The 26,608-nt window shown below is 43.3% G+C and overlaps 1 protein-coding gene across 1 annotated transcript; it reads left to right on the forward strand.

Annotated features, from left to right (window-relative positions):
• Positions 1–5,439: 5,439 nt before the first annotated feature.
• GPM6A (glycoprotein M6A) lies at positions 5,440–26,608 on the forward strand. Its single transcript, XM_085859017.1, has 7 exons — positions 5,440–5,524; positions 14,875–15,061; positions 15,779–15,935; positions 18,550–18,700; positions 18,910–18,983; positions 20,729–20,794; positions 24,091–26,608. The coding sequence occupies exons 1-7, from the start codon at positions 5,440–5,442 to the stop codon at positions 24,241–24,243; spliced, it is 873 nt and encodes a 290-aa protein (XP_085715143.1). The 3' UTR covers positions 24,244–26,608.

The following is a 26,608-nucleotide window of genomic DNA, read 5'->3' on the forward strand; positions in this document are numbered from 1 at the left end:
AAATTTTAATTCAGTACCACTAGTTAGTCTCACCCCGAAGGAGATGCGAGACTAAATTGCAATGCCTCTGTCTGTCTGTGCTGTCTGTGTGTGTGTGTGTGTGTGTGTGTGTGTGTGTGTGTGTGTGTGTGTGTGTGTGTGTGTGTGTGTGTGTGTGTGTGTGTGTGTGTGTGTGTGTGTGTGTGTGTGTGTGTGTGTGTGTGTGTGTGTGTGTGTGTGTCCGCATCTATATATTTTAATTTTTTTTTTTCTCTGCAACCGCTTGTCTGATCGATGCAAAACTTTAAACATAGTTGGGACTCCCCATGGATAATTAATATATTAATGATAACTCTGACATCATAGGTCACATGGTATGGCAGCCATATTGGATGAAGAAAACATTTGGACATCTTTATCACCGAAAACACCAATAATAAATAAAACACAAATAATAAATAAAACAAATAATAAATAAAATACCAATATTAAATAAAACAAATAATAAATAAGACACAAATAATAAATAAAACACCAATCATAAATAAAACACCAACAATAAATTAAACACCAATAATAAATAAGACACAAATAATAAATAAAACACTGATAATAAATAAAACACCAATAATAAATAAGACACACATAATAAATAAAACACTAATAATAAATAAAACCCCAATAATAAATAAAACACCAATAATAAATAAAACACCAATAATAAATAAAACAAATAATAAATAAAACCCCAATAATAAATAAAACACAAATAATAAATATAACAAATAATAAATAAAACGCCAATATTAAATAAAACAAATAATGAATAAAACACCAATCATAAATAAAACACCAAAAATAAATAAAACAAATAATAAATAAAACACAAATAATAAAACTTCTTCTTCTTCTTCCTCTTTCGGCTTGCTCCCGTTAGGGGTCGCCACAGCGGATCAACCGTCTCAATTATGCTCTATCCTCCACATCTTCCATTGACACTCCAACCACCCGCATGTCAGCCCTCACTGTATCCATAAACCTCTTCTTTGGCCTTCCTCTTCTCCTCCTGCCTGGCGGCTCCATCTTCAACATCCTTCTCCCGATATACTCCGCTTCCCTCCTGTGCACATGTCCAAACCATCTCAATCTCGCCTCTCTCACTTTGTCTCCAAACCGTCCTACCTGCACTGTCCCTCTAATATACTCATTCCTGATCCTGTCCATCCTCATCACTCCCAACGAGAATCGCAGCATCTTTAACTCTGCCACCTCCAGCTCCACTTCCTGTCTTTTTGTTAGCGCCACCGCCTCCAAACCATACAACATTGCTGGTCTCACTACCGTCTTGTATACTTTCCCCTTCACTCTTGCAGCTACCCTTCTGTCACAAATCACTCCTGCAACTCTTCTCCACCCACTCCATCCTGCCTGCACTCTCTTTTTCACTATTTCTCCCACACTCTCCGTTACTTTGGACAGTTGATCCTAAGTATTTAAACCAATCCACCTTCCCCACCTCAACTCCTTGCAACCGCACCATACCACAACCCTCCCTCTCATTTACGCACATGTACTCCATCTTACTCCTACTGACTATCATTCCCCTTCTCTCCAGTGCGTACCTCCACCTCTCAAGGCTCGCCTCAGCCTGCTCCCTACTCTCACTACAGATCATGATGTCATCCGCGAACATCATAGTCCATGGAGACTCCAGTCTGATCTCGTCCATCAACCTGTCCATCACCATTGCAAACAGGAAAGGGCTCAGAGTCGATCCTTGGTGCAATCCCACTTTAACCTTAAACCGGTCCGTCATTCCTACCGCACACCTCACCGCTGTCACACTGTGCTCATACATATCCTGCACGATCCTCACATACTTCTCCACCACTCCTGACTTCCTCATACAATGCCACAACTCCTCTCTTGGCACCCGATCATAAGCTTTCTCTAAATCCACAAACACACAATGTAACTCCTTCTGGCCTTCCCTATACTTCTCCATCAACATTCTCAAAGCAAACATCGCATCAGTGGTGCTCTTTCCTGGCATAAACCCATATTGCTGCTCTCAAATCGTCACCTCTCCTCTCAACCGAGCTTCCACTACTCTTTCCCACAACTTCATGGTGTGGCTTAACAACTTTATCCCTCTGTAATTTCCACAGCTCTGCACATCACCCTTATTCTTGAAAATCGGTACCAGTACACATACTCTCCACTCCTCCGGCATCCTCTCACTTTCCAAGACTTTATTAAACAATCTGGTTAACAACCCCATTGCCATCTCTCCTAATCACTTCCATGCCTCCACTGGTATACCATCTGGGCCAACCGCCTTTCCACTTTTCATCTTCTTCATAGCAGTCCTCACTTCATCCTTACTGATCCACCCCACTTCCAGATTCACTATCCCCACCTCTTCCAACCTTCTCTCTCTCTCTAATTTTCTTCATTCATCAGCTCCTCAAAGTACTCCATCCACCTTCTCAACACACTCTCCTCGCTCGTCAGCACATTCCCATTTGCGTCCTTTATCACCCAAACCTGCAGCACATCCTTCCCAGCTCGGTCCCTCTGTCTTGCCAATCGGTATAAATCCTTTTCCCCTTCTTTTGTATCCAACTTCTCATACAGCTCGTCATATGCCTTTTCCTTGGCCTTTGCCACCTCTCTTTTTGCCTTTCGCCGCCACTCCTTGTACTCCTGCCTACTTTCTTCATCTCTCTGACTATCCCACTTCTTTTTCGCCAACCCCTTCTTCCTTATACTTTCCTGTACTTCCTCATTCCACCACCAAGTCTCCTTATCTTCCTTCCTCTGTCCAGATGTCACACCAAGTACCTTCCTAGCTATCTCCCTCACCACTTCTGCTGTCGTTGCCCAATCATCCCACCCATCTTTACCACCATACAACGCCTGTCTCACCTCCTCCCTAAATTTCACGCCACAGTCTTCCTCCTTCAGCTTCCACCATCTGGTCCTTGATTCAGCCCTCACTCTCTTCCTCAACCTCACCTCTAAAGTCATCCTACAGACCACCAATCGATGCTGTCGAGCTACACTCTCCCCTGCCACCACCTTACAGTCACTAATCTCTTTCAGGTTGCATCTCCTGCTTAAGATGTAATCCACCTGTGTGCACTTTCCTCCACTCTTGTATGTCACCCTGTGTTCCTCCTTCTTCTTGAAATACGTATTTACCACTGCCATTTCCATTCTTTTTGCAAACTCTACCACCATTTGCCCTTCCACATTTCTCTTGTTGAGACCGTACCTCCCCATCACGTCCTCATCCTCTTTATTTCCTTCCCCAACATGCCCATTGAAATCTGCTCCAATCACCACTCTTTCATCCTTGGATACACTCTCCACCACTTCATCTAACTCACTCCAGAAATCTTCTTTATACTCCATCTCACACCCCATATGTGGGGCATATGCACTGATGACATTCATCATCACCCCTTCAATTTCCAACTTCACACTCATCACTCGGTCAGACACTCTCTTCACCTCCAATACCCTCTTGACATAATCTTCCTTCAGGATTACCCCGACACCATTTCCCCTCTCATCCACACCATGGTAGAACAGTTTGAAACCACCTCCAATGCTCCTCGCCTTACTCCCCATCCACTTGGTCTCTTGTACACACAGTATGTCCACCTTTCTTCTCTCCATCATATCAGCCAACTCTCGCCCTTTGCCAGTCATTGTCCCAACATTCAGAGTTCCAACTCTCACCTCCACACTTCTACCCTTCCCCCTCTCCCACTGCCTCCGGACTCGCCTTCCCCGTCTCCTTCTCCTCCTTTCCCCAGCAGTAGCACAATTTCCACTGGTACCCTGCTGACCACCGATACCGGTGGCGGTCGTTGGTAACCCGGGCCTCGACCGATCCGGTATGGAAATTCGTTTTGTTGTCCGCATAATGATTTGGCATAGGTTTTTACGCCGGATGCCCTTCCTGACACAACCCTGGTCACCTCTTACGACACAGGGATACGGTACACCTATTTTAACCGGGGTATACACCGGCCCAGTATACTGGTACTCATTTCGCCGACCTCAGAAAGATGACAGGCTGAGTCAACCCCCTGGTGTATTAATTCAGTGGACCAACGGGGCTTGAACTCAGGACCTTTTGGATCCCAAGCCGCTGCCCTAACCACTGCGCCAACACCAGGCTTTGGCTAATAACCAATCATCCCACCAAATTTCATGCAATTCGGTTTAATACTTTTTGAGTTATACGAATCACAAGATTACAAATAAATAAATAAATAAATAAACAAATAAATACACGCCGACCAAAACATAACCTTTCGCAGAATGCAAAGGTAATAAATAAAACAAAATATATAAAACAAATAATAAATAAAACAAAAATTAATAAAACAAATATTAAATAAAACACGAAGAATCTGTGTTAGGGCCTATTTAATGAACTACAAATAATGCCAACACAATGTAAACCTCAGCACAATGGTTTGAACAGAGTTACAACTAGCTGCCACTGGCCTGGCGGATCTCCATTGTCATCGTTCTTCGTTGCTGTATTGTGTCATGGCCACTCCACTGTGTGATCATACTTTTCTCAAGGCATGTCAAATCAAGGATTATACTTTTCTCAAAGCAAATTATATTTATTTCGGCTTGCCCTTTGATATTGACCTTTTGAAATTAACTTTGGTCCCGAAGTGCACATAGCTGGTCTTTGAAAAATATTTTCATGAATGTCATTTCAGAGAAACGGCTGCCTAGTTCCACGTAAACAAATAATCCATTGTTACTTTATTCACCTATGTAACGTGGTCTGCACATCCAGCAAGAAACAGGACAAGAGGAGACACGAGAGAAAAGAACCAGAGGAAGGGATGGGATGCAGAATGACAAAGACTATTTGGTTGAGTGGTGGTTGCCTTCAGCTAATCAGAGGCCCACAAACACGTCACCGGGCTGTAAGACCCCCCTACACTGGAAATACCATACAAGACAAAATTATCGATTTCAACTTAAAAACAATTATGTACATGATAGAAACATTCAGAATGTAATGGATTTGAACATGTCAATACAAAAGAAAAAGCATTTGAAGTCATATTAATTAATTAATGTGAATTTGGGGAAATCATATTTTATGGAAAGCAGTTGAAAAACAACCATACACAGTGGAATGTGCAAACCAAAGGTGGCCACAGGTAGATCATTGCAAGTGGCAGGTTGCCTATCTGTAATAATTTAGACTCACTGTAACCCACACAATATTGATTTAAAATAATTGGAGTGAAAGGTCATTGGGACAAAGTGTATAACTAAGTCATATGAATTAATTTTTAAGTTCTGATGTTGCAAAAAACGTGTCAGATGCGCTATAATAAATGAGCAGTCAGGTTTAAAGAACACCAACATGTTGGTGTATGTACGTGAAATAAGTTTACACACTCATCAAAGCCCATGCTCGAGGTGGCAACGTGCGCTCGTGTACAGAACCCATGGCCGAGGCGAGAGCCCACACTCAAAATGAAAGCCAGTGCTTGTGGTGAGAACACCTGCCTGAGAGCCCATTCTTGAGGATGCACACACAGACACATCTATACACACACACACACACACACACACACACACACACACACACACACACACACACACACACACACACACACACACACAGACACATCTATACACACACACACACACACACACACACACACACACACACACACACACATTGGTGTTGTTTATAGCATATTGTAGTTATTTATCATGTAGTTATCTCTCATCACGTGCAGACACAAAAATGTTTACTGATCCCGATGACAAATATTATTGTATACAATTTCCTACCAATTGTTATACAATAAACCTTAATATAATCAATATCAATAGTATATAATATAATATACTATTGATTTTGTTAAAAAAAAATTAAAAACCACCAAATCAAGGTACATTTTTATAACGTAATCATTGGCTTAAACCGCAATCAAAGTTCCTAAGCACAATATTTACTGCTGTTTGCAAAGTATGAGACAACTATAAACTGTCATAAACCAAGTATAATGTCTCCATGCACCACTCAACCAGGCTTCAAATCCATACTGACCCTGTTCTCCTGCAGCCCACATATGGTGGCCTATTCGAGCTGAGTGAAAAGCTTGTGTTTCTATTCAGTGCATGTTTTGGATGGACGTGGGATGTTCATTGACAGAAAGCCTTGAGGGCTCGACAAAACCACCCCGGGTCACGAGTCGAATCCGTGGTCTGAGGTGGGCTGCTAGGCCTGAGATCGATGCTGCATATACCGTACGTGTAGATCCGATTCTAGACTCCTTTGCCATAAGTTCGTATCTCATCTTCTCAATATTTTACAACCGCTCCCTCCTCATCTGCCTACTCGCTGCTTTTAAAATACGTGAATGAAGAAACAGGATTTACATAGGCCAAACAATGTCCTCCTTTTTTGATTTGTCAACACAGTTTTCAAACCGAGTTCAGTCGTGCATGGCAACAAAGTAGATTTTTGTCATGGTTTGCACCACATTACCCAGAATGCGATTGTTTTTCATCTGGGAAACACATTTTACTGATTAACATTCTGGCTTTATCCCAAAAAAGCATCCCCAATTATCCAGAGCAGATACTGGCTAATCACAGGTCATAATTGTCATGATCACACAAATGTATTTTAAACTTTTTAGAGATCAGCAAACCACTCGGTTATGTTCAGTCTTGTGTTACAAGGATGGAGAGGCTGGGATGGGGGTGACAAAAAGGATGCCATTGGGACAACAGGGTGGCTGTTCCCTTCATAACACCCCCTTGTTTGGTGACGGCTAGTGAGTCAGAATCGAATGCTGATCTTTTACAACACGAGTTGACCAAGAGCCAAAGCTCTGACATGCTCGACTCCTGATGATGCAATTAGAGGTTGTGTTGCCGCGCTGACTCTCTCATGGTTTCGAGTTCAACAGTTTTCTTAAAATAGAAACAAAATTCTTGCAGCTGGGTGAGACTGTTGTGGTTCTGCAAAATGAGGCATTTCAAGCAACAACCGTCTTGTTCCAAAACAAGACTGATTTGCGGTTCACAAAGTGGCTGAGAAATGAAATTTGGATTTTTGAGAATTACATCTAACTCGCAGAGTTGGTTTGGGCGGTGTATAGGCAACTGACAGCTCTGTATAGGAAAAAAAATTAATAACCTGGGTTACATGCATGAAGCAAAAACATACCGACTGCTTTTCATTCAAAACACCTCACGACACTGGACAACGTGGGGACAGGAATACTGTACTGTAAATGGTGGAGACTTGTAATATCCTTCCACACCTGGAGGCGGTGCGACATGACACATTATTTACATGGAGACTTAGCATCACCTGCTTCTCCACCCCCGCCAAGACAATGAGCAAAGATAAAAACACCCCTATACATTAACTGGGTCGTGCTGATCCGATGCAGCAAGTCTAGATAGAATCAGCCCAGAACTGGAGGAGTAGTGCGACAAACAAACAAACAAACACACAAATGAAATTGCGCATTGAGCAAGGAATTGCCGGAATAACTTTTGTCATATCTCCATGATCTCTGAAAAAACGAAAACCTGGAAATCAATTTGGTTCTTATAAGTCGATAGTGCTACTGTTTAATGAGTTATAGCACTTAGTTTGGTCATGATCATAACTTGGAAGTCAATCGGACTTGAAATGGCGTTTTTATCGCAATTTGAAAGTTTTGACCCGACCCCCCTGACATTCGACCCCCGACCGCTAAGAAGGGTGTTGGTGGGATACCCCCAATGAGACATATGGTTGGATGCAAAATTAGAAGATGCACATTTTGGATTTGGTTTGAAGTCGATATGACAATTTTAGCGGACATTATTTGAAAAAATAAGAATTTCGGTTTTTCGGTGACCTTGACCTTGACCTTTGACCTAGATTCACCAAAAACGACAAATATCTAAGTTGGACCATGGCCGACGTCTGTACCCAGTCTGGTCATGATCGCTGAAACGATGTGGCTGCGACAGGGTAAACGAACACACAAACAAACAGACAGGCAGACGGACAGACACAGAATGACACACACAACCGACCAACAGATACCGGTTTGTGAATTACAGTAAGGATTCTCAAATTCAAATGACACTCCCAAAACCATGATAATCATTACAGAATGATACACCATCATTGAAATATATTGTTCAATGATAAGATGTGCCGCCTTTTCTGGTATCGCAACAAGAAATACTAACAGTAGTGTGAAGGGGCCATCTATTTACTACCTATGCACCAGGGCTGGACAGGAGTGCAGGTAGGGGAAAGGGGGGTAATATCAATTGAGAAAAGAGGGGATGATAGGAGAAAGGGCAGTAGAGGGTAGGAGTGAGAAGAAAAGGAAAATAAGTTTGGGATGGAATGAGTGTGAAAGGAAGGAATGCAAATTGTGGCAAGTTGGGGGGGGGGGCTGAAGGAGGGGTTAAAATTCTATGTTACTTGTGAACATAATTTAGGCCTGTCATATTTGTTTACACATGCCATTACATGTTTATTTTTGTTGTTGAAGTAATTGCCAGCACTCTGGCTACATTCCAAATTCCTGCCTGGACTGTGGGAAGCAAGTGGTCACATCTTTTTTTGGAGGTTCCTTGAAAGCAAGTCACACAACTTGCACAACACCAATTAGTAACGATGGTATTGTAGTTGCAAACAGCCAAAACCCATGAAATGTAAGTAAACAAGGCCGCGAGGTGTGGATCACCGAGGTAGGTCAACATGACAATTTCAAAATGACCCAGAATGTTTGGCGTGTATTCGAAGAAACCCCGAGAACCAACAATCTCCGGGGCATGTCAACATCTATTGTGCATGCACAACAGGGTTTGTTACCTTAATGGCTCACAAACAAAATCAGAAAATACTTGGAAAAGTACCTGAGAGAAAGCTGGGGTATCTGGGGTCTCTCAAAACAAAAGAGCTGGACGGAGACACCGTATCTGGTTTGAGTGCTTCGGAACACCGATGGAAAGGACTTATGTGGGGCTTGTGAGTGCACAGGGCACGTTTAAAATCAACTCTTAAAATGATGATATTGGTATGCCTGGTGTTGGCTTAATGGTTAGGGTGGTGGGCTTGGGATCCTAGGATCTTGAGTTTGTATCCTGAGTTCAAATGCCACTCAGATGTTGAATTAATACCAGGTGGGGCTGACTGCCTGTTATCCTTCCGAGGTCGACAAAATGAATGCCAGCTTGCTGTTATACTGTGTCGGAGTAGCGACCCGTCCAGGATTGTGCCCAATAGCCAAGGAGACTGCTTAGGTAGCACCAACGCTCTGCACAGAGTATGGTCCTGATGGATGGATGGATATTGGTGGTTTGGTTCTGGGGCCACAACACAAATTACATGAGATTTTTTTTTGCATCTGTTGCTAAAAGGAGAAGAGCATGTGTGTATCATTGTCAATGCCTCCATATCCGGGCCTCAGGAGGTGGAACGGAGCCCTCCCAGGTCTCAAAGTATCCGTGTGTGTGTGTGTGTGTGTGTGTGTGTGTGTGTGTGTGTGTGTGTGTGTGTGTGTGTGTGTGTGTGTGTGTGTGTGTGTGTACAAGATGATGTTGGCTGCTAGCTCCACAGATGGGTGGGTTTCAGGAGATGGAAAGGAGACATACTCGGTCTCAAGATATCAACCTCCGTTCGTGTGTGTGTGTGTGTGTGTGTGTGTGTGTGTGTGTGTGTGTGTGTGTGTGTGTGTGTGTGTGTGTGTGTGTGTGTGTGTTTGATGTTGATTGCTTCCATTCACAGGGTATGCTAGGAACTCAAGACCTCTCGTCCAAGGATATTCCCCTTATTTCTGATATTTCCATGAGTCTGATTCGCATCCAGGAACACAATTACAGTGAACCATTTTGAAATTGCCACTCTTTTATTTAAATTCTGAAAATTATGTTAAAAAGACGATTTCTCTTAAAATTTTGCCCGAGCAACGGTAGGGTGGAAGAGCTCCCCGTCTCGCAGAAGTGAGTCGCCAAAATCTCACACATCGATCATGCGCGAAAGGCCTCATGAGCCTTCATACATCATTTTGAAAGTCCTGTAGTGGCTGGAAGGCAATTCGCACATTCTTCTTATTCTTTCCTGTGAAGTACGGGTCTGCGGGGTAGCGTCATTGGCTGAGGGTGAGGCTTTTCCACTGCTCTCTCCAGGTTAGGTTAGGAATTTTGGAATTTGTTCATGGTGTCGGCGACAGCTCGCCCTCCTCTTCGCAAAGGACAGCACAGGACCATTAACGTCAACCACCGAATGCTGGCAGATGGGACTCCAGTTTAATATCCATCCAAGAGAGGGCACACACACATTCATGAATCACCCTGCCTGTGAAACACCAGGATGACAGTTCATAACTGGATCTGGATTCTAACCCAGGCGAGACAGCTTAGAGGCGAGTGTGCGTACCTGTAGGCCATCTTGCTTGCCACACAAATGGACGACCTTACATACTAAACACTACCTTGCAGAAATTTGTCCAACTGTGGCCACATTGTCCCACTGTCAATATGTTGACTTTCCAGCCCCTGTCTAATTTTGCTCTTTTGTTCTTCGATGAGCTGAGAATTCGTTTTCAAAAAAAGTAACAACTGTTCTCTTTCACGATAAATTTATGAACTTGGTATTGTCCGTGACTTGTTGTTGGCCGAGTCAACAAAAGCTAACTTTATTTCCAAATCACAAGGCGTGTAACAGAGGCTTCTGTTCTGTGGAATACACAAAAAGGACAATGCCTTCTGTTCTCCCAAGTGGCTGGCAAGAAAACAAATCAATACATGAAAAAAGCGTAATGCTGTTGTGCTACGGATGACCATGCATCAACATCTCTACGATATACAACCCATCAAGCACGGAGATGTTTAAAATTACCTAATGCTGGATGGAATTGCAGGAGAGGAGAGGGGCTATAGCCATGCATCATTGAATGTTGGGGGAGGTGTTTAGCGTTTACATAATACTTGCTTTTTTGACAGTTGTAAATTGTTTGTAAAGTACAGGCTGAGTGGCCAATTTCAATGCACACCAGTGTAAAAGGTTAGTGTCTTCGCACTTATTTTCAACTCCTCTCTCTCTCTGCTGTGTGACCTGAATACGTGTAGGCATACAATATATGTATGTATGTATGTATGTATGTATGTATGTGTAAAGATATATATATATATATATATATATATATATATATATATATATATATATATATATATATATATATATATATATATATATATATATATATATATATATATATATATATATATATATATATACATATATACATACACACACACACACACACACACACACACACACACACACACACACACACACTAGCGAGGTGTGTAAACATACGAACATTGTTTCCCCATTGTCTCGAGTTTCTCACCTGCGTTTGATTTCTCATTTCTTTATTTTCATTTTTTTTTCATTTATTTATATTTTCATTTATGGATGTCGTCTGACGATTCTGCGATATTTTTCTGGTGTACTACTTTCGATGTCGATTGGCACACAAATTTCAGCTTTCTACGTCACCCGGAAGGCAATGATCTTTAATATCAGTCAGTGAGTCAGTGAGTTAGAGGTTATAAAGAGCTTTAGATGCTAGATACTAGCAAACACAACCCGTCGCTTCGCCAATGGGGGTGTTAAGGTGGGGAGAGAGAGGAGGGAGAGAGAGAGAGGGGGGGAGAGAGAGAGAGAGAGAGAGAGAGAGAGAGAGAGAGAGAGAGAGAGAGAGAGAGAGAGAGAGAGAGAGAGAGAGAGAGAGAGAGAGAGAGAGAGAGAGAGAGAGAGAGAGAGAGAGAGAGAGAGAGAGAGAGAGAGAGAGAGAGAGAGAGAGAGAGAGAGAGAGAGAGAGAGAGAGAGAGAGAGAGAGAGAGAGAGAGAGAGAGAGAGAGAGAGAGAGAGAGAGAGAGAGAGAGAGAGAGAGAGAGAGAGAGAGAGAGAGAGAGAGAGAGAGAGAGAGAGAGAGAGAGAGAGAGAGAGAGAGAGAGAGAGAGAGAGAGAGAGAGAGAGAGAGAGAGAGAGAGAGAGAGAGAGAGAGAGAGAGAGAGAGAGAGAGAGAGAGAGAGAGAGAGAGAGAGAGAGAGAGAGAGAGAGAGAGAGAGAGAGAGAGAGAGAGAGAGAGAGAGAGAGAGAGAGAGAGAGAGAGAGAGAGAGAGAGAGAGAGAGAGAGAGAGAGAGAGAGAGAGAGAGAGAGAGAGAGAGAGAGAGAGAGAGAGAGAGAGAGAGAGAGAGAGAGAGAGAGAGAGAGAGAGAGAGAGAGAGAGATTGGGGGGGAAGAGGAAAAAAGGAGAGAAATGTGATGGGTGGAGGTAGGGTAAGAAAAGAGAATGATGTATTATGCTTAATGACCGAACATGCACACATAAACAAAAAAAAAAACTCATGCCAGAACAGCTGTACACATGACGACACAACAAAGTTTGTAATGTAACACCGGACAACACAACAAAAGTTCCACAAAAAACTCATGCCAGAACAGCTGTACATATGACGACACAACAGAGTTTGTAATGTAACACCGGACAACACAGCAAAAGTTCCACAAAAAACCTCATGCCAGAACAACACAACAGAGTTTGTAATGTAATCCGCTGGCACACCGGCGAAAACGTTGATATCCCAGTTCCAGAAAAATTGTGGGAACATGAACCAAAAGCAATCACTGAAAACATGGAAGTACCTACCGCCCACGTACGAACTAATGATCCCATGGAGCGTGAACATCGAAAACAAAGAGTTGCGACCACATATCAGACTTAGGTATTAAAAAAGAGAATAAGGCATTGCTTATTGAGGTGTTAGTATCAGTGGTTTTGGACTAAACAATGCAGAAATCAAGAATATGACCAAAGACCAAGACCTCAAGAATGAAGTGAAAAGATCCTGGAAACTGAAGAATGCCAAAATTGTACGAGTGAGAGTTTGAACTACGGGAACGATGACAAAGAACCTCACAGCGATATTAAAAACATCCCTGGGAATATTATTACAAACGAACTACAGTTGGAAGCTGTCTGGGGCTCAGCGACGATCCTGAAGAGAGCCCTCAACACAAAGCTTTGGGAACAGAAAACTTCACAGCTTGGTCCATGAATCGTGACCCCTTACCGAACTGAAGGTGGATACTTTGATACCTGGGATGACTCCATTCCACCTTCTGAAACCCACATATGTAGACACACACACACACACACACACACATACACACATGGAAGTGGATACTGTGAGTCCTGGTAAGTCTCTGTTTCATTCCCTGATGAAACCCACCCACATGTGGAGATAGCAGGCAACAACAGCAACTTCCACATATGTATACACATACACACACACAAACACACACACACACACACACACACACACGATTACTTTGAGACCTGGGGCAGGAGCATTCAAAATCAACAGCTCGTACATGCAGTGACCTTTGCACCCCACCGTTTAGCTCCAACTCTGATTTTTGCATGCTACAGTCCCCTCAAGAGAGCGGGAGGGTGGGGGACCAGGTGGAGGATTGGGAGAGAGATAGAGGGGTGGAGAGAGAGGGATGGAAGAGGAAAGGGAGGGCTGAAGAGGGGAGGGGTCAGAGAGAGAGAGAGAGAGGTCGAAAAGAGCGATAGGGGTGGAGGGAGAGGGGTGAGGGATTCCGGCAGATGTGATGCACCCAGTTTATCGTCCATCCAAGAGAGGCACACACATTGTTGAATCACTCGGCCTGTGAACCACCGGGATGAGAGTTTACAGCTGGGTCGGGATTCGAAGCCAGCCCACACAGAGTGAGCATGCATACCTCTCGGCTTTCCCGCCATGGTGTGGAAATTCCTCACTTCATAACTGAAAATCATTTTTTTCTCATTGTAATCATGAAATTCATTTTGCCTTTCTACCTCTGGTATAGAACCACGGTATCGCAATTGGACTTTGAACACGCCAAGTGGCTTCAGCATGCAATGCACGGATCTTTTGAAGAAACTTTTAAAAGCAAAAGCGTTTTACTTTTTATTTGAATTTATCTATGCCGAAGTGACGGGTTCATTTAATGGAAGAACAAAAAGGGGGAAACATCATGGAAAATGATATTTCACATTGTTTGCAAGCCAGCCACCACTTATTGCACTGCAGAACACAGACAACACATGGCAAACACAGGCGAGTAAACCCTGAACTTTGCTGAAGTCGATCAACGCACAGTATCCAGTGACAGTGTGAATACTCTCGAGCACTTGCCAAGTGGCTTAAGAACTCCAATGAAACGGTTGATAAGAAACGGCTCGCTTGGCATGTGATTCGCAATCACCGGACCGTCATATTTCCCACATACACCTCCGGGAGATGCCCGGAATGTCAAATATGTCTGACTTGGACAAATGAACACTTTTAATGAATACTTCCTTAGGGGTAGGAACTGCTTGCAAGTTCGATTCTGGAACTTAACTTTTTATAATCCAGCTTAGGTTAAGTATGAGTCTGTGCCTGCGTGGCTATGCCCGCTGTCACCCCTGTTGAATGTGTGCAACGTGAAGCGTAAACACATTACACGGGTCGAAATGTAGTCGTGCAGTGCAAAAGCTGGCTTCACGTGTAGTAAGTGCGAAAACGATGCATTGTTGCCCTACGTTCAAAATTACATACGTAGACAACACAGGTTGGACCGACGTAGAGTTTGACACGTATTGAAAGTTGATAGTGTGAAAAGGTCTCAATTTCTTAATTATTAGCAGTGGACAAAATGATGTACAACTGTTGGAGTGCAATTTCTCCTGTTGTTTTTCCATGGAGGTAGCTCACACACGCTAACTGTCCCTCTCTCCCTCTCTCTCTCTCAAATGGCCATTCCTCAGGCTGTGCCGAGTGCTGCATCCGCTGCCTGAGTGGTGTTCCATATGCCTCTCTCCTTGCCACCCTCCTTCTGTATGCTGGCGTGGCACTGTTCTGCGGCGGGGGCCACGAAGCGCTTTCCAGCTCTCTTGCTGTGCTCGATACAAAGTTTAGCTTCCCGTACAAGTCTGACATCACACTCTTCACAGTGTAAGTGTCAATTTGGCCTCTTCGGTATGGCAGAATAAAATGTAACTTGATTTATTAATCCCAGCATAATCATCTTAATCTGGCACTAAAACACCTTCCTTAGCAGTTACTGAGTTTGACAATATTGGTGAAGAAGTAAGGATATAGCCATGGAGAAATTAGAGTGAAATATAGCAGGCTGATACACCTGCACGCTCCAGGTACCCTGGCCACTCCCACCCCTTCTAATTAAAAAAGCCAAATCTGTTGAGTATAGACTCTTTCTGGATCCTCGAGGGTTTGGATAGGAAGGCGTGTATGTTTATTGTGGGACAGTGGTGCCTGCTGTGGGTGGGTTAGCATTGTATGGAATCCTCCTGGGAGAAGGATTCAGTTTACAATGCTCGCAACGCTGACTATAACTGACGGTGAACGGAGGATGAATTCCTGGAGGTCCATTACCCATCCTTGTCGTTGTGAGTCCTGCAAGCACTTGCACTTTTTCCATTGATCCAGTGATGTGTCCCCAAAGTTTTGAAAGCACAAAATTGGAGTGGGATGATGAACTCAACGTGGACCTGGAGGAAACAAAGATAGGATAGGTGTCTTCTTGCCCTTTCTTTCTTTGTTGCTTTATTTTTACTCATTGTTCCAGTGCATCGTTCGGTATGAGTCCCTGTATTTGTGCTTGTCCTGCTTGTATATTCATTATCAGTCACTTTGTGTGCTTATTTGCAGAGTGGACATCTTCCAGTACATAATCTATGGGTTGGCTGCTGCTTTCTTCCTCTTCGGCATTCTTCTTTTCACCGAGGGCTTCTTCACCTCGGCTGCGATTCGAGATAACTACGGAGATTTCAAGACTGCTGCCTGCGGCCGCTGCATCAGCGCCTTTGTACATTCACAACATCGTTCACGAAGATGCACACATGAGTGATAGCATGTTCAGATGTTGGACATCCTCAATGTCAGGGTTCTTCTTCTTATAAGTGTTATTATAGTTCTTGAGAGTTACAAAGATAGTCTTTTTCAATATTAAACAGCCATTTTATGAGTAATACAATAATAACCGCATGCCACGATGCAGCACGATGATTTGCTTGTGCTTTGTTGATAAACTATTTTGATTATTTCATTCTTCAACAAAGATACGACTCATCGCTCACTAATTTATGACAACTCTTGTTGATCATTTTTCACCATTTCATTCCTTTGATCAGTGAGATAAACGAAATCTATGAGGAATTCTAGTGAATTACACTTAGTGCAAAGCACAGGAGAATAGTCTGGCCCATAGACTTTTACAACCACCTCCTGGGAAGAAGTCAACCACAATGATTGGATTATTTTTCTACAAAACATTCATTTTCCACAAATTCATTTGAAATGAAAGTGACAATTGTTTGTAAATGAATGGACGGAGTCATCCCAGAAAGCACAAAGCTTGTGGCGAGGACACCAAGTCACATATAGACCAGACAAGGTGGGGGCAGGAAGGTTGTGCCACCTTGAAGGTAATTAATGAGTCATCGGGGTTTTAAATGACAATTCAATAGTGAGATGGCAGTTCTCCTGACACTAGCTCAAATTCTTGAAGATTAGAATGCAATCTTTAATACTACTACCTTCAAACTGGATTTGAACTCACAACCTCAAGGATACCAGTTCAGTGTCCTCACCATGAGGGCACCAGTGTACTGAGATTGCAGGTTTCAGTACAATTTGTCGAAGAACTGATACTCAGCGCTACAATACGAGACCCCCAGTCAAGTTTCAAGAGTGCAGTCTCACGTACCCTGAGTTATCTTCAGTGACAAATAATTATTGTGTGCCAACCAACATCATATCACCCCTTTTCATATGTTCTCTCCTGCCAAATCTACGATTGTTTCTCTCTCTTATGTACTCCAATTACCCTTTTGCGGGAGATTTTATTTAAAGTGTGGAATTAAAGTTCTAGTGGTCAAGTTGAGTCGCAAGTTTAAACACTCAGGTCTAAAAGGCAGCAGCTTTCTTAGTCTCGATTTGAGTCATTGAGAAAAATGCGATTTGCGTCCAAGTCTCTGGCTCGAGTTCCACAGACGTGTATTAAACATATATTAAGCACAACTCCAAGTTGATACAAAGCAATAATGTCAAGTGCTGATTGTCATTACCAATATCATGCACTGGAAATTATACCACACACTGGCACTGACACCACGCACTGGCACCGACACCACGCACTGGCACCGAGATCACGCACTGGCACTGACACCACGCACTGGCACCAAGAACACGCACTGGCACCAAGACCACGCACTGGCACCAAGAACACGCACTGGCACCAAGACCACGCACTGGCACCGAGACCATGCACTGGCACCAACACCACAGACTGGCACCGAGACCATGCACTGGCACCGAGACCACGCACTGGCACTGAGACCACGCACTGGCACTGAGACCATGCACTGGCACCGAGACCACGCACTGGCACCGAGACCACGCACTGGCACCGAGACCACGCACTGGCACTGAGACCACGCACTGGCACTGAGACAACACAATGGCACCGAGACCATGCACTGGCACTGACACCACAGACTGGCACCAAAACCATGCATTGGCACCGAGACAACACACTGCCACCGAGACCATTTACTGGTACCAACACCACAGACTGGCACTGAGATCACGCACTGGCACCAACACCACGCACTAGCACCAAGACTGCACACTGGCTATGACACACACACTGAAACCGAGACCACTCACTGGCACCGACACCACAGACTGGCATCGAGATCATGCACTGGTGCCGAGGTCATGCACTGGAACCAACACCATTCACTGACACCGACACCACGCACTGGAACCGAGACCACGCACTGGAACTGAGGACATGCACTGGCACCGAGATCATGCACTGAAACCAACACCACTCACTGGCACCGACACCACACATTGGCACCCAGATCACGCACTGGCACCAAGACCATGCACTGGCACTGAAACCATGCACTGGCCAGTACTGACACCACACGTTGGCATCGACACCATGCACTGGCACTGACACACGCACTAACACCGAAACCATGCACCGGAACCGAGACCACGCACTGGAACCGAGACCATGCACTGGCACCGAGATCATGCACTGGAACCAACACCACTCATTGGCACTGACACCACACACTGGCACCGAGATCACGCACTGGCACTGACAGCATGCACTGGCCAGTACTGACACCACACATTGGCATCGACACCATGCACTGGCACCAACACCACACACTAGCACCAACACCACACACTGGTATAGACTGCATGGAAAATCATTACAACTTTAGCATCCCTATCTTCACTGTATCTGTCAGCAACAACCCTTGATCTCTCCAACCTTTATGTACCTCAAAAGACTACAAAACTCACTTTTGACAATCATTCATCAAAACCAATTACAACAACCCCCACAATAACTACACCCTTCTCATGGTTCATACTTGCTTCTTCCCCTCTCTTCCCAGTTCCTATTCCTGACATACATTTTGACTCTCGCCTGGCTCGGCATCTTGGCGTTCTCGGCCCTGCCCGTGTACCTGACGTACAGCGTGCAGATCGCATGCAATGAAGCCGCCATGAATACCACACAAGTGTGTGTTGACCTTCGCCAGTTTGGTGAGCCCCCATCATGCTATACATTCATTCACATATTGCTGAGCCTCACCATGCCTCACCACATCTGGATGCACATCACCGGAGAATGTATCTCCTCTCCACTGTCTGCTGCATGGGCTCGGTTCATGCTTCGGCACACATCTCCCCTACATCATGTGGACTCCTCTTTGGCACCTTTTAACACCCTGATCTTCTCTTCTTATCGACAGGGATCATTCCATGGAATTTCACCAGTGGCAACTTGTGTGATGAAAAGTTGTTGGACATGTGCTTGAGCCAAGAGGTATGACAAGAAATTATTATTGTTACTAAACTGAGCAGCAGAAGAATTCATATTCTTGTTTGTTAAACCCAATGTAAATTTAAGTCACAATAATAAAAAGCTATTTTTCCGGTATAGATTACATGTGTAACATGAGAGAGTTTGGTTATGCTAACATTGCCAATATTAACAAGTAAAAGAGCAATCCAATATGGCTGCCAAATCATGTGACCTGTGATGTCACATGAGTGACCCTTTTGTTTCTCTTGAATAGGCCGGTCATAGGTGTAAAGTTTTGGTTCGATCTGTTTAGTCATTTTAGAGAAGAAGATTTTTGAAGGTTTCAAAATAAACAAAACAATATGGCTGCTGAATCAGGTGACCCATGAGGTCATCAAAAAAAACAACTGTGGATCATTTTATTCCTCGATGGCCCATAAAAATGTTCATACTGATCGGATGTAGCGTTCTGCATATCATCGCCCTCATAACAAAAGTGCCTGTCATTTTTTTCCAGTTTTTGTAGATTTTCTTCCTCAGTCATCCATCGCCATGACGTAATCATAATAACGAGTCACAAGATTTGTGTTTCATTTAGCTTCCAGTAATAACTCTGTGCACAAGAAATAGTGAATAAATATTCGTTGATGAAGAATTGCTGCAGTTTTTTGTGTTTTTCTCAAAACTGGAAAAAAAAATGACTTAGGCACTTTTGTTATGAGGGTAACTATATGCAATTATGACGTCATGACGAAGGTACCTATGACGTCATAAAAATATCACACTCATTCCCCATGAGTACTTGCTATGAGCCAAGTTTCAATTTTTTCCTAGGTATGGTTTCAGAGATACGGAGGTCGAATTTTTTTTCCCGTTTTTCCAATATGACTGCCACACCACGTAACCGAAGACGTCATAATTATCACTAAATCATACTACATAAGTAATCGCACCAATGGTAAAAAATGATCCACAACTGCAGGGTCTACCGGAGTGCTCAGTTCTTCAATACCGACCATGGCTTTATTGTAGCAACTTTGAATTTTCAGCTTAAATCCAGGAGAATGGTACCATCCCAGCTGAGTCTGAATGTTGGCAAACTTAAGGATGAGAGGGTGGCTGAGGAGTTTGCGAACCGCCTGAGTGGGGATTTGGGGGGTCTGGGTGCTTTGGGGGATCCTGAAGAGTTGTGGAGTGCCTTCAAGACCACCGTCCTTGAAGTTTCTGGTGAATGTTTTGGAACTCACCATAGAGCGAAGAAGAATTTCATCTCTCAAGGGACACTGGATACCATTGACCAGAGTCACATAGTCAGGCTTAATGACCGAGCTGAGCTGTTCAGGGAGTTGAAACGTAAAGCTGTACGTGCGCTGAGGGTGGACAAGGAGGTCTATGTGTGAGGAATCTGTGAGGGGGTAGAGCATCACCTGTGCTCAAGTAATTCTCGTCCTGCTTACAGGGGAATTCAGGCATTGTGTTCCTCTAGCTTTCTTGCCAGGTTTCCTGCCAGGTTTTTTTTACAGACTCTCCTGCCAGTTTTCTTGCATTTGTGCTGATGATTATTATTTGCAACAACTTGTGTAATTATACTGATTCTATATTTTTAATCTGTTTCATTTTACCAACTCAAAGTTTCATTCCATTGTATTTAAAGTTTTTTTTTATTTCAATTCAAAAAAAAAAAATCAACCTCATTTTTGAAGCCACAACCATGACGCTTCACATGTCTTAAACCCCTTTTTCCCACCGTCTTTGTCTTTTCACAGTTCAAACTCAGTTACTACCTTTACATTGTAGCCTGTGCAGGGGCTGGAGCTACTGTGATTGCCATGGTAAGGGATTCTTCTATATGTATTTCAATCATCATTCCATTGTGAAGCATCATCATCGGAATTGTCTAAGAATCACCTTCATCTTTTAGCATCGTTATCATGTTGATCATCCTGAAAATCATTTACATTATAACCACTATAACTATCATTCTTGTCTTAATCGCACATGCCGGCATCAAGAACACAACTTTCCTTTGACTGCACAGCCAGATTGTGACCGATGGCAACGAATGTGCTGGCAAAGTCACATGACGCACGATTATCCTCTCTCCCCTCCCTTCCTCTCCTCACTCATGCCTTATCCTCTATATCTCTCTCTTTCTCGCTCTCTCTCTGCTTTGTGTCTGTACGCCTGGCTTCTGCTGCCCCCCTCCATTCAGGTTAGCTTATGTATGATATCCGCTTCGAACTTTGCCACTTTGCGTGCCCACGGAGATGCGTACAGCACCAAACTCTGAAATCAGTGCTTATTTACTCATCACACACCCTCACTCACTATATTTCTCTTCGTTTATCTCTGCATTGCTGAGTTATTTTAAAGATTTGGTGATTCCACACAACCCCCCCTCCCCCCCTTCCACCCCTATCCCCTCCTGAAGGATGGTCTCTCTCGCTCTCTCCCTCCCTGAATGGATGACCATCAGATACAACTTCGGTTGTGGACCCGCTGTTCAGAGAGGTTTGGGATTGAAGGGTCAAAACCTCGATCCTGGCGGTCATCAAATCAGATACTGAATAAGCTGAAGCAATTCTTCAGATCTCTCTCCCTCCGTCTCTAGTCATATCGGAAAAAAAAATGGAGGAGATCATACGCAGCTCAAACGACTGCTGATTTATCCTTTCCTTTGTGACATCACATGACAATTGTACAATACTGTGCAAAGATTGCCCTCTTGCTTTTACAGCCATACTTAGAACACCGGGCAAACGAGTAAGACTATACGCGTCAGCGATTCCTAATGTCTACCTGAGATGTGATGAGGAAAAAAGTCAGGTGACCACCTGTGTATGTGTTCACAATGGGTATCACCGAGAATGATCCTGTGAGAAAGAAAATTTGGCCAAGAGAACAGGACAGGAAGGTTAGCCGAGGCAACGACACGAATGAAGTTGCGTTTCTACAACAGTTCAGGTCACACACAGCGAGGTTGGAGTGATTGATGATGTACCCGGACAATCTCCCCCTTTGTTCTTTTCTTTCCTTTACACGCTCCACATTTATTCATGCCTCTTTCTTCCTTATTCATTACAATTATTCTTCAACCTCATGGTACTCGTCGTTTTCAAAACACCTGCAATGAAAGCAAAATCCATCAATAAGACACATTCAACAACCTGTTTTATGACTATGGTATCAACAAAAACAATGATGATTAGGGAGTTCATAGAACACGTTACCCCTCCCCGCGCGGAGTTAAAGTCTTCACTTCAATTGAAATAAAATAATGATTTTAAAGTTCGTTTTTAAAGAACCAATTACAGAAGTTTAGTGCAATTGAAGCAATGTTACGCACCGCTTTATTTAACACGTCCAATGACTGCAAAACTCCAGGTTCTTCGAAGTGACAAGAAGGCGATTTGTGTTCTTCGGTGTTCAAGTACCGTATAATTCAATTTAAATAAAATAAAGATTATTCGGTCTAACTCTTTAAAAATAAAGATTGTTCTCGCTCTTCCACGAGCCTTGAACATCAAAAAAAAACTAAAAAATTAAATAAAATAAAGGTCGTATTAAAACGTTTATCCCGAAGTTTATGGTCGTTGACACAGTGGCTGTTACACCACCCTATCTAACACGTCACATTATAGTTATTCGTGCCTGTTGTTTGTGACTTTTATGACGTCCTCAAAAACAGTAAGTTTCCTGTTTGGAATGATTTTCAATTTTGTTTGACTGCCAGACAGGGGAAAACAATTACCTCACCCCTCTGTGCGTGTGCGCACTCGAGACGACATTCCGTACAATCTGCCAAATTCAGAGCCAAAGTATTGATAAAACTGCAGGTTCGTGTTTCGATTCGCGTTCTACACCGTGTTCGAAATACAACATGCAATTGAAATTCAGTAGTCCCTCGATCACAGACAGACATCTTTACTCTTTAGAACGTACAGACAGAGTGAACCAATTGATTAGCCCCGCTTTTCGCCTAGTGGGCGGGGTAAAAACAATAGCAGTACCAATATGTAACTATCTTCATATATATTCACAAAGTGAGTGTTCGGGTATTTTCCCATAACAAACCCCTAAACCAAGATTTGTGAACAAGGCTTTCACCGCAAACCGTTTGCACACATTACAGTATTATAACTGCTCGAGTTCTATTGATGTTTCTTGCCATTTATCGATAGTTTGTTGTGGTGTAATATGGAGTAAAACAAATTCGTTTTGTCCTTAAGTGTGTAAGTTGTTCGTGTTACTACAGTGTTCGCATCGTTTCCATTAATTATAGTTACTTCTGCAAGTTAGTTTTTTTGGCGCTAAATGGAGAAGCTTTTCTGTGCTCGGTGTTGCCTTGCTAGTTTACATGTGCAGCAGGCCTCGGCCTAGCAAACCCTTGCTATAATCCCATGACTCTCCTTGGTCAGCTACACCATGAAAGCCTGCGTGCAGTAAACCTTGGCCTAACATTGGCCTACACAACAATAAACACATGACCATTCAGTACCAGCTGCACCATGCTAGTATGTGTGCAGCAAGCCTTGGCCTAGTACTTAGACTATAATCACGATTCCCCTGTGCCAGCTGCATCATGCTAGCCTGCTTGTTCTACGCTTTGCTCTCCTCTGCTGTCCTATCCTCAGTCCCTGCTTTACGGAATCTTTCCGATTCTTCTTCTACAAACATGTTTTTCAGTCTTTCCTTGTGTACTCTTCCCATCACTCCCCTTATGCTGTTTCTCCCCTAACTTGACCTGCTTACCTTCAAGCACCTCACTTTCTATAATCCATGCCATCATTTTCAATCTGCTTTACTTCCATTTTTCATGTCTAATGCTTTGTGCTGTCCCTTCATTCTCATGAGCATTATTCCTCATGATTTAATCGCTTCCTTTGTTGCTCATCTTCTTTCTATTTGTGCTGCCCTTATTCACTCCCTCATTGCTGCTTAATTCCCACGATTCTCTACCCCTACCCTTCAACTCCATTTCCCAAACCCAAATTCCTGCTCTCCTCTCCTCTTCCCACTCCCATGCCCCCTTTTCTCTACCTACTCCCACTTCCCTGTGTACTTTGCTCCACTCTCCCTCCCATCTTTCCCCCTCCCCAACACCTTTTTTTCAAAACCCACGTTCCAGATCCATTTCCTGCTGGTCCTGGTATCCAACCGAGCGTCGGTGCAGTTGCACCGCAGGCTCAGCCGCTTCGACTCGATGCATCCTCCTGGTGAACAGGAGCTCCACGACATCCAATCGTCCCGCTCCAAAGAACGACTCAACGCATACGCTTGAACCTCAACCAGTCATTACCTTCTCAACTTCTGATGCTCACTTTCATCGCCACACTCACCTTGACACATTTCACCTCACTTACCCTATCACCCTTCGACACACTCCTCTTCTTTACAGATCAGTTTTTGCTATAATCAGCAGCTTTACCGACAAGTAGTTATCACGCGCGTCTCTTCGCTCCATCGACATTCGCTCGCCTCGTTTTCCACCGAACATATCCACCCATGCATTAAGATGTATACCGAGTAATCAACATCCACAACATTCCCTCCTCACCTCTAATGTACCATGCTCTGCTCAATCTTATTGTCCATATCCTGATTTGGACCAGATACATGGTTTGTTCTTTTTAAACCAGAATTTTACTCTTCTTAAATGAGAGTATAACCGTGGGGTATTTTGTATCGAATTGGAAAATAATTTCCCATGTGATAGCAATGAATATTCTGAACTACTCATTCCGCATTTCTTCACCCTCCACATCTCCCTCTCCCTTCCAACGTCGTGTAAATTTGTCCGGCTCTTCCATAAAACTTCCCATTGTAAAAAGTGCTTTCCCTCCTAGATTTTAAACGAGGAAGTTTTGTATTTTCTTTCCTTTATTTTCCTCTTGAGGTTGGCTAACGATGTAGCAATTTGCGAAACATTTTGTGACGTAAATATTTAAATATGATGCAACAGCAAACGTAAATAATGATGATAATAATAATACCAAAACATTTTTACCTGCACAGCCGTCACAACCTCACACAGACACACACACACACACACGCAGAGGGTATTCTACCATCCGAAGGTAAAACCTCGTAAGTCTCGAGTCGTCCCATCGTGACTCACGAGGTTTTTTTTCCCATCGGATGCCGATACTGCGTTCGAGTTAACGCAGTGCTCGTTGACCGAATCCGATTGAATTTTCAGGATCTTTTGACAAAGCTTTTTAGTCAATCTACGACTATTATTTAGTGTTGTTAATTATTATTTTGACCAAGGGCACTTTTGAAATGGCAGACCAGTATTAGAGAGGGGGTGTGGCATCCCATTTAAATCAGGATCACAATTATTGTCTAATATGGATTTGTACACAACTCACCGATATAAGTAAGTCAGGTAGAATATTCAATAAACAAAGCGACTTTTCCATTCGAAACCGAAAGTTTCCCTTTCAGTAAAGAGAGAAGGGACAAACAGGGTTATTTAAAATTGGAAGCACTGGTTTGCTGCTGTGCCTTTTTGCAAGACACCAGAAGGACAAATGTGATAATCAATTAATTCGAAGGAAAAAACAACAACATTCATTGCACTTACAACGAAGTTATAATTGAGCTTCTGTCTCTGCTTTTGCAACATGTGGCACAACAAGTTTAACAAAAATTAGCTTTATATTTCATAGAAACAATTCATCTTTCTCCATGTTTGCCCTCCTTGTGATGGAGGTGTTTGGACTGCATGCAATAACCATAGTTAGTGATGATTATATGATAGTAACAATGCAACATGAGTTAAACACCTTTTGTGGAAAACTAAATTACAGCTGGAGCATTCATTTCCCTTTTGGATTCAGTGACATCATCAGTACCACCAGTTTGCCCTCCTTCGCTGGCGGGTGGCTTGCGGTTCTCCAAATATAAAGTGCGTAATTGGATTCCAGTGGAACCGCAGGGTTACCTTTTCTTCGAAGCTCGATCCGCTGCATGTTTTCCCTTTTCACCCGCTTTCTGTGCCTGTAATTTTGCACGTGTCGATCTTCGTGATCTTTTAATATCATTATTGTTATTAGCAGAATGGTTTCTAACACCCTCAATAGCAATGCCGTGGTGTTATGATAATACTTACTCTAGGAAAGTGTTAAAAAGTGGTGCAGTTTTGCGGTTGTTTTGTGGTTTTTAATGATGTATGATAAAAGTCCATCTAGTAATGCTTTAGGACGAGTATTCTCGCCAACTAAACGACAATGGAGAGAGCGATTTGTTCTTTTGGCCGCTTTCGATGTTCGTGCTTTTTGATTTTTTTTTCTCTCAAACTTAAGAGTTGTGCCAGTGCCGTAAACCGGGTTTAAACCTTGTCATTTGTGTTTGCTATCCCAACGACCCCATGCTTTACCCCCTTTTGCACCAATATATTTTTCATTTCATCTCTCTCCTCATTCCTTTCTCTTGGACTCCTTTCGCGAAACGCACCACCATTTGTGCCAAATCTAGCCCCTCCCCACTTCCACGGCTCACGCTCATCACACCCCCACCGTGACCTTCTTGACATTCACCTATTTAACCCCTGTGACAATCTCCCTCAACGCCCTGTGTAGCTGTGCCATGCGTGAACAGCACATTTGTACCACGTTTTATAGAAATAAATTGTGACAATATCA

The sequence above is a fragment of the Eptatretus burgeri genome, chromosome 16 (genome assembly GCF_056783735.1).
Source record: "Eptatretus burgeri isolate ZD-2024b chromosome 16, Ebu_testis_v1, whole genome shotgun sequence".
In the NCBI taxonomy this organism is placed as follows: Eukaryota; Metazoa; Chordata; class Myxini; order Myxiniformes; family Myxinidae; genus Eptatretus; species Eptatretus burgeri.